Source organism: Somniosus microcephalus, unplaced genomic scaffold (genome assembly GCF_052327205.1).
Source record: "Somniosus microcephalus isolate GS21.2 unplaced genomic scaffold, FLI_Smic_1.0 unresolved_chr2, whole genome shotgun sequence".
In the NCBI taxonomy this organism is placed as follows: Eukaryota; Metazoa; Chordata; class Chondrichthyes; order Squaliformes; family Somniosidae; genus Somniosus; species Somniosus microcephalus.
Genome location: NW_028225180.1, coordinates 19,386,001 through 19,399,349, shown reverse-complemented (window position 1 = coordinate 19,399,349; position 13,349 = coordinate 19,386,001). Strand labels below are relative to the sequence as shown.

The window sequence follows — 13,349 nt, the reverse complement described above, 5'->3', positions numbered from 1 at the left end:
CTGCAGTACCAGTAGTGACCACCCCTGTATATAAGCCTGTGTAGTAACTTTGTATAGTAGTTCCAGTTTTGTCTCCATTCAGTGAACACCTGTTATAACCAACTTCTGCAGTCCGTGTCTCAATTACACACGGACGTTACACTCTCTATCTCTGTAACCTCCAACAACCCTCCCTATCTCTGTAACCTCCTCCAACCCTACAACCCTCCCTATCTCTGTAACCTCCTCCAGCCCCTACAACCCTCCCTATCTCTGTAACCTCCTCCAGCACCTACAACCCTCCCTGTCTCTATAACCTCCTCCAGCTCCTACAACCCTCCCTATCTCTGTAACCTCCTCCAGCCCCTACAACCCTCCCTATCTCTGTAACCTCCTCCAGCCCCTACAACCTTCCCTATCTCTGTAACCTCCTCCAGCTCCTACAACCCTCCCTATCTCTGTAACCTCCTCCAGCCCCTACAACCCTTCCTATCTCTGTAACCTCCTCCAGCCCCTACAACCCTCCCTATCTCTGAAACCTCCTCCAGCCCCTACAACCCTCCCTATCTCTGTAACCTCCTCCAGCCCCTACAACCCTCCCTATCTCTGTAACCTCCTCCAGCCCCTACAACCTTCCCTATCTCTGTAACCTCCTCCAGCCCTACAACCCTCCCTATCTCTGTAACCTCCTCCAGCCCCTACAACCCTCCCTATCTCTGTAACCTCCTCCAGGCCCTACAACCCTCCCTATCTCTGAAACCTCCTCCAGCCCCTACAACCCTCCCTATCCGTGTAACCTCCTCCAGCCCCTACAACCCTCCCTATCTCTGTAACCTCCTCCAGCCCCTACAACCCTCCCTATCTCTGTAACCTCCTCCAGCACCTACAACCCTCCCTATCTCTGTAACCTCCTCCAGCTCCTACAACCCTCCCTATCTCTGTAACCTCCTCCAGCCCCTAAAACCCTCTGAGATCTCTACGCTCCTCTATCTCTGGCCTCTTGCACATTCCCCGATTTCCATTGCTGCACCATTGGCGGCCGTGCCTTCAGCTGCCTGGGCCCTAAGCTCTGGAATTCCCTCCCTAAACCTCTCCGTCTCTCTCCTCCTTTAAGACGCTCCTTAAAACCTCCCTCTTTGGCCGAGCTTTTGGTGTCCTGTCCTAATATCTCCTTATGAGGCTCGGTGTCAAATTTTGTGTCTGATTTATGTGCCCGTGAAGCGCCTTGGGACTTTTTATTTCGTTAAAGGCGCTGTATAAATGTGAGTTGTTGTTGTTACCCCACACTTGAATATCTCACCGTGCCTGCTGTCTGGGCTCAAACATGGCAACGGATTACAATGGCGACAATGGAATTGTTTCTCCATCTCTGGGAAGGTCTGGGAGACTGTGGGGACCATTGAGTGGGGTGGGAAGGAGTTACACAGTGACAGAGGGAGCCAGAGAGGGACAAGGAAAGAAAGACACAGAATGACACACAGACAGAGAGATACAGAGAGGGAGAGAGGGAGTGACAGACAGAGAGAGGGAGACAGAGATACAGAGAGGGAGTGACAGACAGAGAGAGACAGAGATACAGTGAGGGAGAGAGGGAGTGACTGACAGACATACACACAGACAGAGATACAGAGAGGGAGAGAGGGAGTGACAGACAGAGAGAGGGAGACAGAGATACAGTGAGGGAGAGAGGGAGTGACTGACAGAGAGAGGGAGACAGAGATACAGAGAGGGAGAGAGGGAGTGACAGACAGAGAGGGAGACAGAGATACAGAGAGGGAGTGACAGACAGAGAGGGAGACAGAGATACAGAGAGGGAGAGAGGGAGTGACAGACAGAGAGAGGGAGACAGAGATACAGAGAGGGAGAGAGGGAGTGACAGACAGAGAGAGGGAGACAGAGATACAGAGAGGGAGAGAGGGAGTGACAGACAGAGAGAGACAGAGATACAGTGAGGGAGAGAGGGAGTGACTGACAGACATACACACAGACAGAGATACAGAGAGGGAGAGAGGGAGTGACAGACAGAGAGAGGGAGACAGAGATACAGTGAGGGAGAGAGGGAGTGACTGACAGAGAGAGGGAGACAGAGATACAGAGAGGGAGAGAGGGAGTGACAGACAGAGAGAGGGAGACAGAGATACAGAGAGGGAGAGAGGGAGTGACAGACAGAGAGGGAGACAGAGATACAGAGAGGGAGAGAGGGAGTGACAGACAGAGAGAGGGAGACAGAGATACAGAGAGGGAGAGAGGGAGTGACAGACAGAGAGGGAGACAGAGATACAGAGAGGGAGAGAGGGAGTGACAGACAGAGAGAGGGAGACAGAGATACAGAGAGGGAGAGAGGGAGTGACAGACAGAGAGAGGGAGACAGAGATACAGAGAGGGAGAGAGGGAGTGACAGACAGAGAGAGGGAGACAGAGAGGGAGAGAGGGAGTGACAGACAGAGAGAGACAGAGATACAGTGAGAGAGAGACAGTGAGAGACAGTGAGAGAGAGAGACAGACAGAGAGAGAGAGAGACAGTGAGAGAGAGAGAGAGACAGAGATACAGAGAGAGAGCGAGACAGTGAGAGCGAGACAGTGAGAGAGAGAGAGAGAGACAGTGAGAGAGAGACAGTGAGAGAGAGAGACAGAGACAGAGAGAGAGAGACAGTGAGAGAGAGAGAGAGAGACAGAGACAGAGAAAGAGACAGAGGCACAAGGAGAGAAGACACAGCAACAGAGACAGACAGACAGAGACAGAGAGGGAGTCACAGACACAGCCTCAGAGAGAGACACAGACAGAGAGGGAGACAGAGAGAGAGAGAGGGAGACAGAGACAGAGAGAAAGAGAGACAGAGAGAGGACGGCTGGAAGTCGGTTCTTCCACCAGCCGTCAGTCTCACTCAGGAGAGGAGCGGGGTGGGCAGCAGTTTGGAGGAGGGAGGGTGAAATCCTGGCTGGCAGGCACTGTGTGAGTGTGTGTGTGTGTGTGTGCACGAGAGGGGAGTTCCCCTTTAAGAGGCGGCTGGTGGCGATGGTGGTGGAGTTGCCCTTTAAGAGGTGGTAGGTGGCGATGGTGGTGAAGTTTCCCTTTAAGAGGCGGCGGGTGCTGTGGCGATGGTGGTGGAGTTGCCCTTTAAGAGGCGATGGTGGTGGAGTTGCCCTTTGAGGCGATGGTGGAGGAGTTACCCTTTATGAGGCGATGGTGGTGGAGTTGCCCTTTAAGAGGCGGCGGGTGGCGATGGTGATGGAGCTGCCCTTTAAGAGGCAGCGGGTGGCGATGGTGGTGGAGTTGCCCTTTAAGAGGCGATGGTGGGGGAGTTGCCCTTTAAGTGGTGATGGTGGTGGAGTTGCCCTTTAAGAGGCGATGGTGGTGGTGTTGCCCTTTAAGAGGCGATGGTGGTGGAGTTGCCCTTTAAGAGGCGATGGTGGTGGAGTTGCCCTTTAAGAGGCGATGGTGGGGGAGTTACCCTTTAAGAGGCGATGGTGGTGGAGTTGTCCTTTAAGAGGCGGCGGGTGGCGATGGTGTTGCCCTTTAAGAGGCAGCGGGTGGCGATGGTGGTGGAGTTGCCCTTTAAGAGGCGATGGTGGGGGAGTTGCCCTTTAAGAGGCGATGGTGGGGGAGTTGCTCTTTAAGAGGCGGCGGGTGGCGGTGGAGTTGCCCTTTAAGAGGCGGTGGTGGGGGAGTTGCCCTTTAAGAGGCAGTGGTGGGGGAGTTGCCCTTTAAGAGGGCCGGGTGGGGGAGTTGCCCTTTAAGAGGCGGTGGTGGGGGAGTTGCCCTTTAAGAGGGGTGGTGGGGGAGTTGCCCTTTAAGAGGCGGTGGTGGGGGAGTTGCCCTTTAAGAGGGTCGGGTGGGGGAGTTGCCCTTTAAGAGGGCCAGGTGGGGGAGTTGCCCTTTAAGAGGCGGTGGTGGGGGAGTTGCCCTTTAAGAGGGCTGGGTGGGGGAGTTGCCCTTTAAGAGGCGGTGGTGGGGGAATTGCCCTTTATGAGGGTCGGGTGGGGGAGTTGCCCTTTAAGAGGGCCGGGTGGGGGAGTTGCCCTTTAAGAGTGTCGGGTGGTGGAGTTGCCCTTTAATAGGCGGTGGTGGGGGAGTTGCCCTTTAAGAGGGCCGGGTGGGGGTGTCGCCCTTTAATAGGCGGTGGTGGGGGAGTTGCCCTTTAAGAGGGCCGGGTGGGGGAGTCGCCCTTTAATAGGCGGTGGTGGGGGAGTTGCCCTTTAAGAGGGCCGAGTGGGGGAGTCGCCCTTTAATAGGCGGTGGTGGGGGAGTTGCCCTTTAAGAGGGCCGGGTGGGGGAGTCGCCCTTTAATAGGCGGTGGTGGGGGAGTTGCCCTTTAAGAGGGCCGGGTGGGGGAGTCGCCCTTTAATAGGCGGTGGTGGGGGAGTCGCCCTTTAAGAGGGCCGGGTGGGGGAGTCGCCCTTTAAGAGGGCCGGGTGGGGGAGTTGCCCTTTAAGAGGGCCGGGTGGTGGAGTCCCCCTTTACTAGGCGGTGGTGGGGGAGTTGCCCTTTAAGAGGGCCGGGTGGGGGAGTCGCCCTTTAATAGGCGGTGGTGGGGGAGTTGCCCTTTAAGAGGGCCGGGTGGGGGAGTTGCCCTTTAAGAGGGCCGGGTGGGGGAGTCCCCCTTTAATAGGCGGTGGTGGGGGAGTTGCCCTTTAAGAGGGCCGGGTGGGGGTGTCGCCCTTTAATAGGCGGTGGTGGGGGAGTTGCCCTTTAAGAGGGCCGAGTGGGGGAGTCGCCCTTTAATAGGCGGTGGTGGGGGAGTTGCCCTTTAAGAGGGCCGGGTGGGGGAGTCGCCCTTTAATAGGCGGTGGTGGGGGAGTTGCCCTTTAAGAGGGCCGGGTGGGGGAGTTGCCCTTTAAGAGGGCCGGGTGGGGGAGTTGCCCTTTAAGAGGGCCGGGTGGGGGAGTTGCCCTTTAAGAGTGTCGGGTGGTGGAGTCGCCCTTTAAGAGGCCGGGTGCGCTGCGCTCTCCGGGCAGCAGGTGGCGAGCTCCGGGGCGGGGGACCGCGGCTTTTGTTTAAAGGTCCGACCGGGCCCGGCCACAACTCGTCATTGCAGCGCTGCTCCATCTGCGCCCGCCGGCCCGACCCAACCCAACCCAACCTGAACAACCTCCCCCCCAACCCGGCCCGGTCCTCGGCATTGCAGCGCTGCTCGATCCCCGGCCCAACTACCAACCCGGCCCGTCCTCGCCAGTACAAACTCCCCGACAGTGAGTCAGTGAGAGCCCGTCACTGCAGCCCCGGCCTGTCCCGGGAGGCCCCACAGGCTCGGCCCGGCCCTCGCTCAGCGCCCCGCCACCCATCCCACTCGGAGCCGCTTCCTCAGCATGGCCGAGGCCGAGAAACTCAACATCGACTCCATCATCGCCAGACTGCTGGAAGGTAGGAGAGGGGGAGAGGGCCCATTCCCTAACACCCCCAACACTACCAAACATTCCCCTCTCTGAGTGTGTGAGAGAGTGAGTGAGAGTGAGTGAGTGTGTGAGAGTGAGTGAGTGTGTGAGAGAGAGTGAGTGTGAGTGAGTGAGTGTGAGAGTGAGTGAGAGTGAGTGTGAGAGAGTGAGTGAGAGCGAGAGAGTGAGAGGTGAGTGAGTGTGAGTGAGTGTGAGAGAGTGAGTGAGAGTGAGTGAGTGTGAGAGAGTGAGTGTGAGTGTGAGAGAGGTGAGTGAGAGCGAGAGAGTGAGTGTGAGAGAGTGTGAGAGTGAGTGAGTGTGAGAGAGTGAGTGTGAGAGAGTGAGTGTGAGAGAGAGAGAGTGAGAGAGAGAGAGAGAGAGTGTGAGAGAGAGAGAGAGTGTGAGAGAGAGAGAGTGTGAGAGAGTGAGTGTGAGAGAGTGAGTGTGAGAGAGAGAGAGTGAGTGTGAGAGAGAGAGAGTGAGTGTGAGAGAGTGAGTGTGAGAGAGAGAGAGAGGTGAGTGTGAGAGAGAGAGAGAGTGAGTGCGAGAGAGAGAGAGAGAGTGTGAGAGTGAGTGAGTGAGTGAGTGTGAGAGTGAGTGAGTGTGAGAGAGTGAGTGTGAGAGAGAGAGAGTGAGTGTGAGAGAGAGAGAGTGAGTGTGAGAGAGTGAGTGTGAGAGAGAGAGAGTGAGTGTGAGAGAGAGAGAGTGAGTGTGAGAGAGTGAGTGAGTGAGTGTGAGAGTGAGTGAGTGTGAGAGAGTGAGTGTGAGAGAGTGTGAGAGAGTGAGTGAGAGTGAGTGAGAGTGAGTGAGTGTGAGAGAGTGTGAGAGAGTGAGTGAGAGTGAGTGAGTGTGAGAGTGAGTGTGAGTGAGTGAGTGTGAGAGAGGTGAGTGAGAGCGAGAGAGTGAGTGTGAGAGAGTGAGTGAGTGAGTGTGAGTGAGTGTGTGTGAGAGAGTGTGAGAGTGAGTGAGTGTGAGTGAGTGAGTGTGAGAGTGAGTGTGAGTGAGTGAGTGTGAGAGAGAGTGAGTGAGTGAGAGAGAGTGAGTGTGAGTGAGTGAGTGTGAGAGAGTGAGTGAGTGTGAGAGAGTGAGTGTGAGAGAGTGAGTGTGAGAGAGTGAGTGTGAGTGAGAGTGAGTGTGAGTGAGAGAGTGAGTGAGTGAGTGTGAGAGTGAGTGTGAGAGAGAGTGAGTGTGTGAGAGAGTGAGTGTGAGAGAGAGTGAGTGTGAGAGAGAGTGAGTGTGAGAGAGAGTGAGTGTGAGAGAGAGTGAGTGTGAGAGAGAGTGAGTGTGAGAGAGAGTGAGTGAGTGAGAGAGATTGAGTGTGAGAGTGTGAGAGAGTGAGAGAGTGAGAGTGAGAGAGTGAGAGAGAGTGAGAGAGAGTGAGAGAGAGTGAGAGAGTGAGAGAGAGTGAGAGAGAGAGAGAGTGTGAGAGAGAGAGTGTGACTATTTAACACTAAACTAATTAAATAAGTAAAGTAATGGGAGAACAGGAGATGTGTTGCTGCTGCAATATGTGGGAGCTTGTGGACATTTTTGTCCAGGGCGACTACATCTGCGGTAAGTGTCTGCGGCTCCAGGAACTTCGGCTCCGAGCTGCAGACATTGCAAGACATCAGGGAGGGAGAAAGTTACCTAGGCTTTTTGCTCCAGGAGGCAGCCACACCCCTTAGATTAAATACTTTAGAATTGACACGTGGTCAGGGACACGAGGGTGTGACTGCGAGTGAGGCAGGTACGGGGATCCAGGAGGTAGAATTGCAGGAGCCTCAGTCCCTGCACATGTCCAAAAGGTTTGAGGTTATTGCAACCCTCGTGGACAAGTGCGGGGAGGACGAGCAAACTGATCACGGCACCGTGGTACAGGAAGCCGTTCAAGTAGGGGGAGTGAAAAGGAAGGTGGTTGTAGTAGGGGACAGTATATTTAGGGGGATAGACACTGTTCTCTGCAGCCAGGCGCGTGAGTCCCGAAGGCTAGGGTAAAGGACATCTCCTCCGGGCTGGAGAAGAACTTGGATTGGGAGGGGGAGGATCCAGTTGTCGTGGTCCATGTAGGTACCAACGACATAGAACAAAGGAAGAGGTTCTGCTGAGAGTTTGAGCAGCTAGGGACTAAATTAAAAAGCAGAACCATAAAGGTCATAATCTCTGGATTATTACCGGAGCCAGGAGCAAATTGGCATAGGGTCAATAGGATTAGGGAGATGAATGCGTGGCTCAAAGATTGGTGTGGGAGAAGTGGGTTTCGATTCGTGGGACACTGGCACCAGTACTGGGGAAAGAGAGAGCTGTTCCATTGGGTCGGACTACACCTGAACCATGCTGGGACCAGAGTTCTAGCGGATCGAATAACTAGGGAGATAGATAGGGCTTTAAACTAAATAAGGGGGGTGTTGTGTATGTACCTTTTAAGAGAAGAACTGATTCTATACTGCAGTACCGGCAGTGACCACCCCTGTATATAAAGCCATAGCAGGCTTCTGTATTTCAGTCTTAAGTTACCCTCTGTTCATTAAATACCTGTTATTATTGTTCTCCTGCAGTCCGTGTATTATTGATACGCGGACACTACACTGGCAACGAGCAGGTTCGAACTCACCTGCAGTACTGCATCACCTCACGGGGATCTTTCCCTGAGAAGAAGCTTCTTGGAGGTCGAAGTCAGAGCAACGGGCGTCAACTGCGGGCAACCGGCCAAGGATCCATCGGAGTTCGGAGAGTTGCAGGAGAGGCTGTGGAGAGCTGGGCTTGGCTCCCCAGTCAAGGTGTTCCAGCAAATCGTGCTGGTAGCAGGTAGTGCGCTGACCCTTCCGGACTGCGGCGGGCTCGAGCTCGATCGAGCGGCTCGGCAAAGGGGCCGTGCAGCGTCGTCGGGAGGAAGAGAGCGAGAGAGAGGGTGGAGCGCACAGGGCGCGGTCGGTGCTCAAGAACCGGGCAGCGTAGCGAAAATAAAACGAGGGGAAGGAAAAGTGAGACGCGCTGAAGCCGCGGGTCGCCGCCATTACCCTGCAGAACGCTAGGAGCAGCGTGGCAGCAAGGGGAAGAAGGAAAAGCGCAGGAGGCGTCATTTTATTCCATTGGGGAAGAAGGAAAAGCGCGGGAGGTGCCATTTTAATCCATTAGTGAAGAAGAAAAAGCGCCATTTTAAATCACCCAAGATGTCGAAAAGTGGCAGTATCACTGCTTTCGACAACGAGGTAGAAGACTGGACCACGTATGTGGAAAGAATTGAAGTGTACTGCAAGGCAAATGAGGTGGCCGATGGAAAGAAGGCGTCGGTATTATTAAATTTGATGGGCGCGAGAACGTACGGCCTATAGCGGAATTTAATTACCCCAGCTAAACCAATGGAGAAAAGTTTTGAAGAGATTGTTAATATCTTACAGGAACACCTAAACCCTACACCGCTGCTGATAGCAGAAAGATTCAAGTTCCATAAAAGAAACCAGCACAAAGATGAGAGCAATGCTGACTATCTTACGGAACTACGCAAGTTATCAAAGCACTGCCAGTTCGGAGCAGGACTGGCAGACACCTTACGGGATAAGTTTGTCTGCAGGCTACAGAGTGAAGGAACCCAGAAACGACTACTTTCGGAAAAGGACCTGACGCTAGAACAGGCTTTCAGCGTGGTAGTATCCTACGAAGCAGCAGCACGGGGAGCTGCGGAAATACAACAGAAACCACAAGAATACAGCGCTAACGAAATGGTGTATGGAGCAGAAAAGTGCTATCGCTGCGGCAGAACAACCCATGATCAGAAGGACTGCTGGTTTAAGGACAAAGTATGCAGGCAATGTGGGAAAATGGGACACATAGCAAGAGCCTGCAGGTCGGGAAAGAAAACCAACACTACAAGAACTACTAAGGAAAAGTACAAGAAAGTAAAGAAATTGACAGACAGTAGTTCGGAAGATTAGGAGAGTGATAAGGACTCCGGGAGCAGGAGACTAAGTTGTCTAAAGTTACACAACGTGATCGCAAAGGAGGATCACCGAACCATTTGGGTCACCCTCATGATAGCAGGGTCCCCAGTAAAGATGGAATTGGACACAGGATCAGCCCTAACTGTCATGAATTGACGAGACTATGAGCGGCTATTCTCACACACACCCTTGAAGGACACGTCCATTGTATTGAAGACATACACGGGGCAAAAAGTCTACCCCAGAGGAAAAATAAGGGTGCCAGTTGAATACAATGGCAAGGAAACACACAGACTGTATCTATATATACTACAAGATGGGGGACCACCATTATTGGGACGTGAATGGATCCGAAAAATACAATTGGATTGGCATTCCATTCAGGCGCTAACTGTGACTGACAAAAAGGATGATGACGTCACACCTGGACGACTGTCAAAAATTCTAACTGACGCGAAAGAGGTGTTCCAACAAGGACTTGGGACTCTAAGAGGAGTAACGGCAACGATAAAAATCGAAGATAACGCAAACCCAAAATTTTTTAAGGCCAGACCTTACGCGATCTGCCCAGCCGTTGAAGCAGAGCTGGAGAGTCTAGAGCGTTTGGGTGTGCTGTCCAAGGTGGACTGGAGCGAGTGGGCCACACCCACCGTTCCTGTAATGAAGAAATCATTGAGCAGCACGCCTGGGGAGCCGAAGAAGGTTTGCATCTGTGGGGACTTCAAGGTAACTGTGAACCCAGTCCTGCACACAGTACAATATCCACTTCCACGGATAGAAGATATTTTCGCCTCACTATCTGGAGGGAAACGCTTTACAAAGATTGATCTGGCCCAAGTGTATCTACAAATGGAGGTGGAAGAAGCATCTAGGAAATACCTCCACGATAAACACTCACAAAGGCCTTTACCAGTACAATCGACTGGTATTCGGGGTAGCATCAGCCCCGGCTATTTGGCAGAGGGCGATGGAACAAGTCCTGCAAGGGATCCCGGGGACCCAGTGTTATTTGGACGACATCCTGGTTACGGGCGAAAATGGCAGCGAACACCTTGCCAACCTGGAACAGGTGCTCACTAGATTACAGGAATATGGGCTACGAGCCAACCGCCCCAAATGCGAGTTCTTCAGGAGACAAATCTCGCATTGTGGCCACATGATTGATGAGGAAGGGTTGCATAAGTCGCCGGACAAGATTGAGGCTGTAGTCAAGGCTCCAGCACCGGAAAATGTGTCGCAACTGAGGTCGTTCCTCGGGTTGGTGAACTACTACCATAAGTTCTTGCCGAATTTATCTACAATTCTGCACCCACTGAACGCCCTGCTGCAAACTGGAGTAACATGGAAATGGAGTGACGAGTGTAAGTGTGCCTTTCAGAAATGTAAATGCCTAATCACTTCAAAGGAAGTATTGGCCCACTACAATCCAACACTACTGATTCGGTTAGCATGTGATGCGTCTCCCTACGGCATCGGAGCGGTGCTGTCACACACATTCCTTGACGTTTCAGAGAGGCCAATAGCCTTTGCGTCGCGCTCGTTAACCTCAGCCGAGTGTAACTACGCCCAGATTGACAGGGAGGCCCTCAGCCTGGTGTGGGGGGTGAAGAAGTTCAATCACTATCTGCACGGGCAGAAATTCACCCTACTGACTGATCATCAGCCCCTGGTCTCCATTTTTAACCTAAAGAAGGGCGTTCCGGTGATGACGGCGCAACGGCTGCAAAGATGGTCACTTTTTCTAGGGGCACATCAGTACGACATAGAGTACAAGGGTACGAAACAGCATGGAAACGCTGATGGGCTGCCGCGCCTGCCGTTGCCTACGGTAGAGGAAGCACCTGCAGTGGACCCTGTTGAGATATTTCATGCGACCATAGTCGAATGTCTACCTGTTACAAACTCAAGTATAGAGAAGGAAACCCGGAATGACCCGACACACACTCTGGTCTATGATTTGACGGTGAAGGGATGGCCAGCACATGGCGACTCACTGTTGCCAGCATTCTCGCCAAGGAGAGAACAGCTGTCAGTGTGCCAGGGGACCTTGATGTGTGGATCCCGAGTGGTAATTCCACCCAAGTTAAGGGATAGAGTGCTCAATGAGCTTCATGAGGGTCATCTGGGAGGGGTAAAAATGAAGAGCCTAGCCAGGGCGTTTGTGTGGTGGCCGGGAATTGATAAAGAAATCGAGGATATGACCAAGAGATGCACAGGATGCCAGAAGGTCCAAAAAGCTCCACCACAGGCCCCGCTACATCCATGGGAGTGGCCCTCATCTCCATGGCAACGGGTACACATTGATTTTGCTGGTCCATTTATGGACTCAATGTTCCTAATAGCTGTGGACGCCCATTCGAAATGGCCAGAGGTCATCAAAATGTCCTCCACCACCACGGAGAAAACTATTGCAGTCCTATGGACCATCTTCGCCAGGAATGGCTTGCCAGAACAGATTTGCTCCGACAATGGGCCACAGTTTGTGTCCGAGGATTTCCGGAGGTTTCTGAGGAATAATGGGGTGAAACATTACACATCTGCCCCATATCATCCAGCCACAAATGGATTGGCTGAGAGGTTTGTTCAGACCTTTAAAAAGGCAATAAAGGCGATGTATAACGACGACATACCACTACAACACAAGGTGGATAATTTCTTGTTTGCTTACCGGAATGCGACACATGCAGTCACCAACCAAGCTCCAGCCATAATGTTCTTCAACCGAAGGCTAAGATGTCGCCTGGATTTGCTCAAACCAAACATAAGACGGGATGTTGAGGATAAGCAATTCCAGCACATAAATGAGAAGCCAACCAGGAGCTTCAAGCTAGGGCAACCAGTCTTGGCCTGCGACTACCGAACAGAAAAATGGCAGCCAGGAACGATATGCACACAGCAGGGACCACTAATGTACACAGTGGACGTTGGAGAGAGCATCGTGAGACACCATGCTGACCAGAGCAGGTGCACCTGGTAATCAACCCGAAGTACAGATTGCGTCTACCTCAGAAGCAGTGGTATTGGAAGCTGACGAACCAACCAATGACAATGAGCCAGAATCAACTCCGCATCAAGAACAGGATCCTCGAGAAAGGCGCTATCCAGTCAGGATCAGGAAGCCTCCTCAAAGACTGAACTTATAAATGATTATTTCAGTTGATGTATATAGTACAGAGAAAATTGTAATTGTAATTAGTTATTATTTAGTTGTTAAATGAATGTTATGTACTGTTTATCTAAAAGGGGAGGAATTGTGTATGTACCTTTTAAGAGAACTGATTCTATACTGCAGTACCGGCAGTGACCACCCCTGTATATAAAGCCATAGCAGGCTTCTGTACTTTAGTCTTAAGTTACCCTCTGTTCAGTAAATACCTGTTATTATTATTCTCCTGCAGTCTGTGTATTATTGATACTTGGACACTATAGGGGGGGAGGGTCCTGGTGGAGAGAAATCTAGAATGCTAAAGAGAAAAGACAAGGCAGCAGTGCAGGAAAGTGATTAGGGTAAGGATAACCAGATTGTGTCAGGAAGGGCCAGAGTGCACTAACAAATAGGGTCCGGGTAAGACAAATAGGGCCATAGTACAAAAAAAGTTAAGATGTCTAAAAATGTTAAAAAGACAAATCTAAAGGCACTACCTGAATGCACGAAGCATTCGTAATAAGGTAGACGAATTAACAGCGCAAATAGATGTAAACGGATACGATATAATTGCGATTACGGAGACATGGCTGCAGGGTGACCAATGCTGGGAGCTGAATATCCAAGGATGTTCGATATTTGGGAAGGACAGGCGAAAAGGGGTGGGGTGGCGTTGAGTAAACGATGAAATCACAGCAATAGTGAGAGAGGATATTGGCTCAGAAAATCAAGATGTAGAATCAGCCTGGGTGGAGCTAAGAAGCACCAAGGGGCAGAAAACATTGGTGGGAGTTGTCTATAGGCTTCCAAATAGTAGTGGTAATGTAGGGGATGGCATCAAACAGGAAATTAGAGATGCATGTACCAAGGGTACTACAGTAATCATGGGTGACTTTAATCTACATATAGACTGGCCAAACCAAATTAGTAAT

At 52.1% G+C, this 13,349-nt stretch overlaps 2 protein-coding genes across 2 annotated transcripts in view; one reads left to right on the top strand and one right to left on the bottom strand.

The window, feature by feature from the left end:
- The window catches only part of LOC147092229 (lysine-specific demethylase 2A-like), a 520,639-nt gene that overhangs the window by 318,349 nt on the left and 188,941 nt on the right, over positions 1–13,349 (bottom strand). The window lies entirely within an intron of this gene.
- Positions 4,954–13,349, top strand: part of LOC147092230 (serine/threonine-protein phosphatase PP1-alpha catalytic subunit-like) — a 63,670-nt gene continuing 55,274 nt past the window's right edge. Inside the window, 1 exon segment of the mRNA XM_085975894.1 lies at positions 4,954–5,341. Coding sequence (XP_085832020.1) covers positions 5,287–5,341 — 55 coding nt within the window. The 5' untranslated portion in view covers positions 4,954–5,286.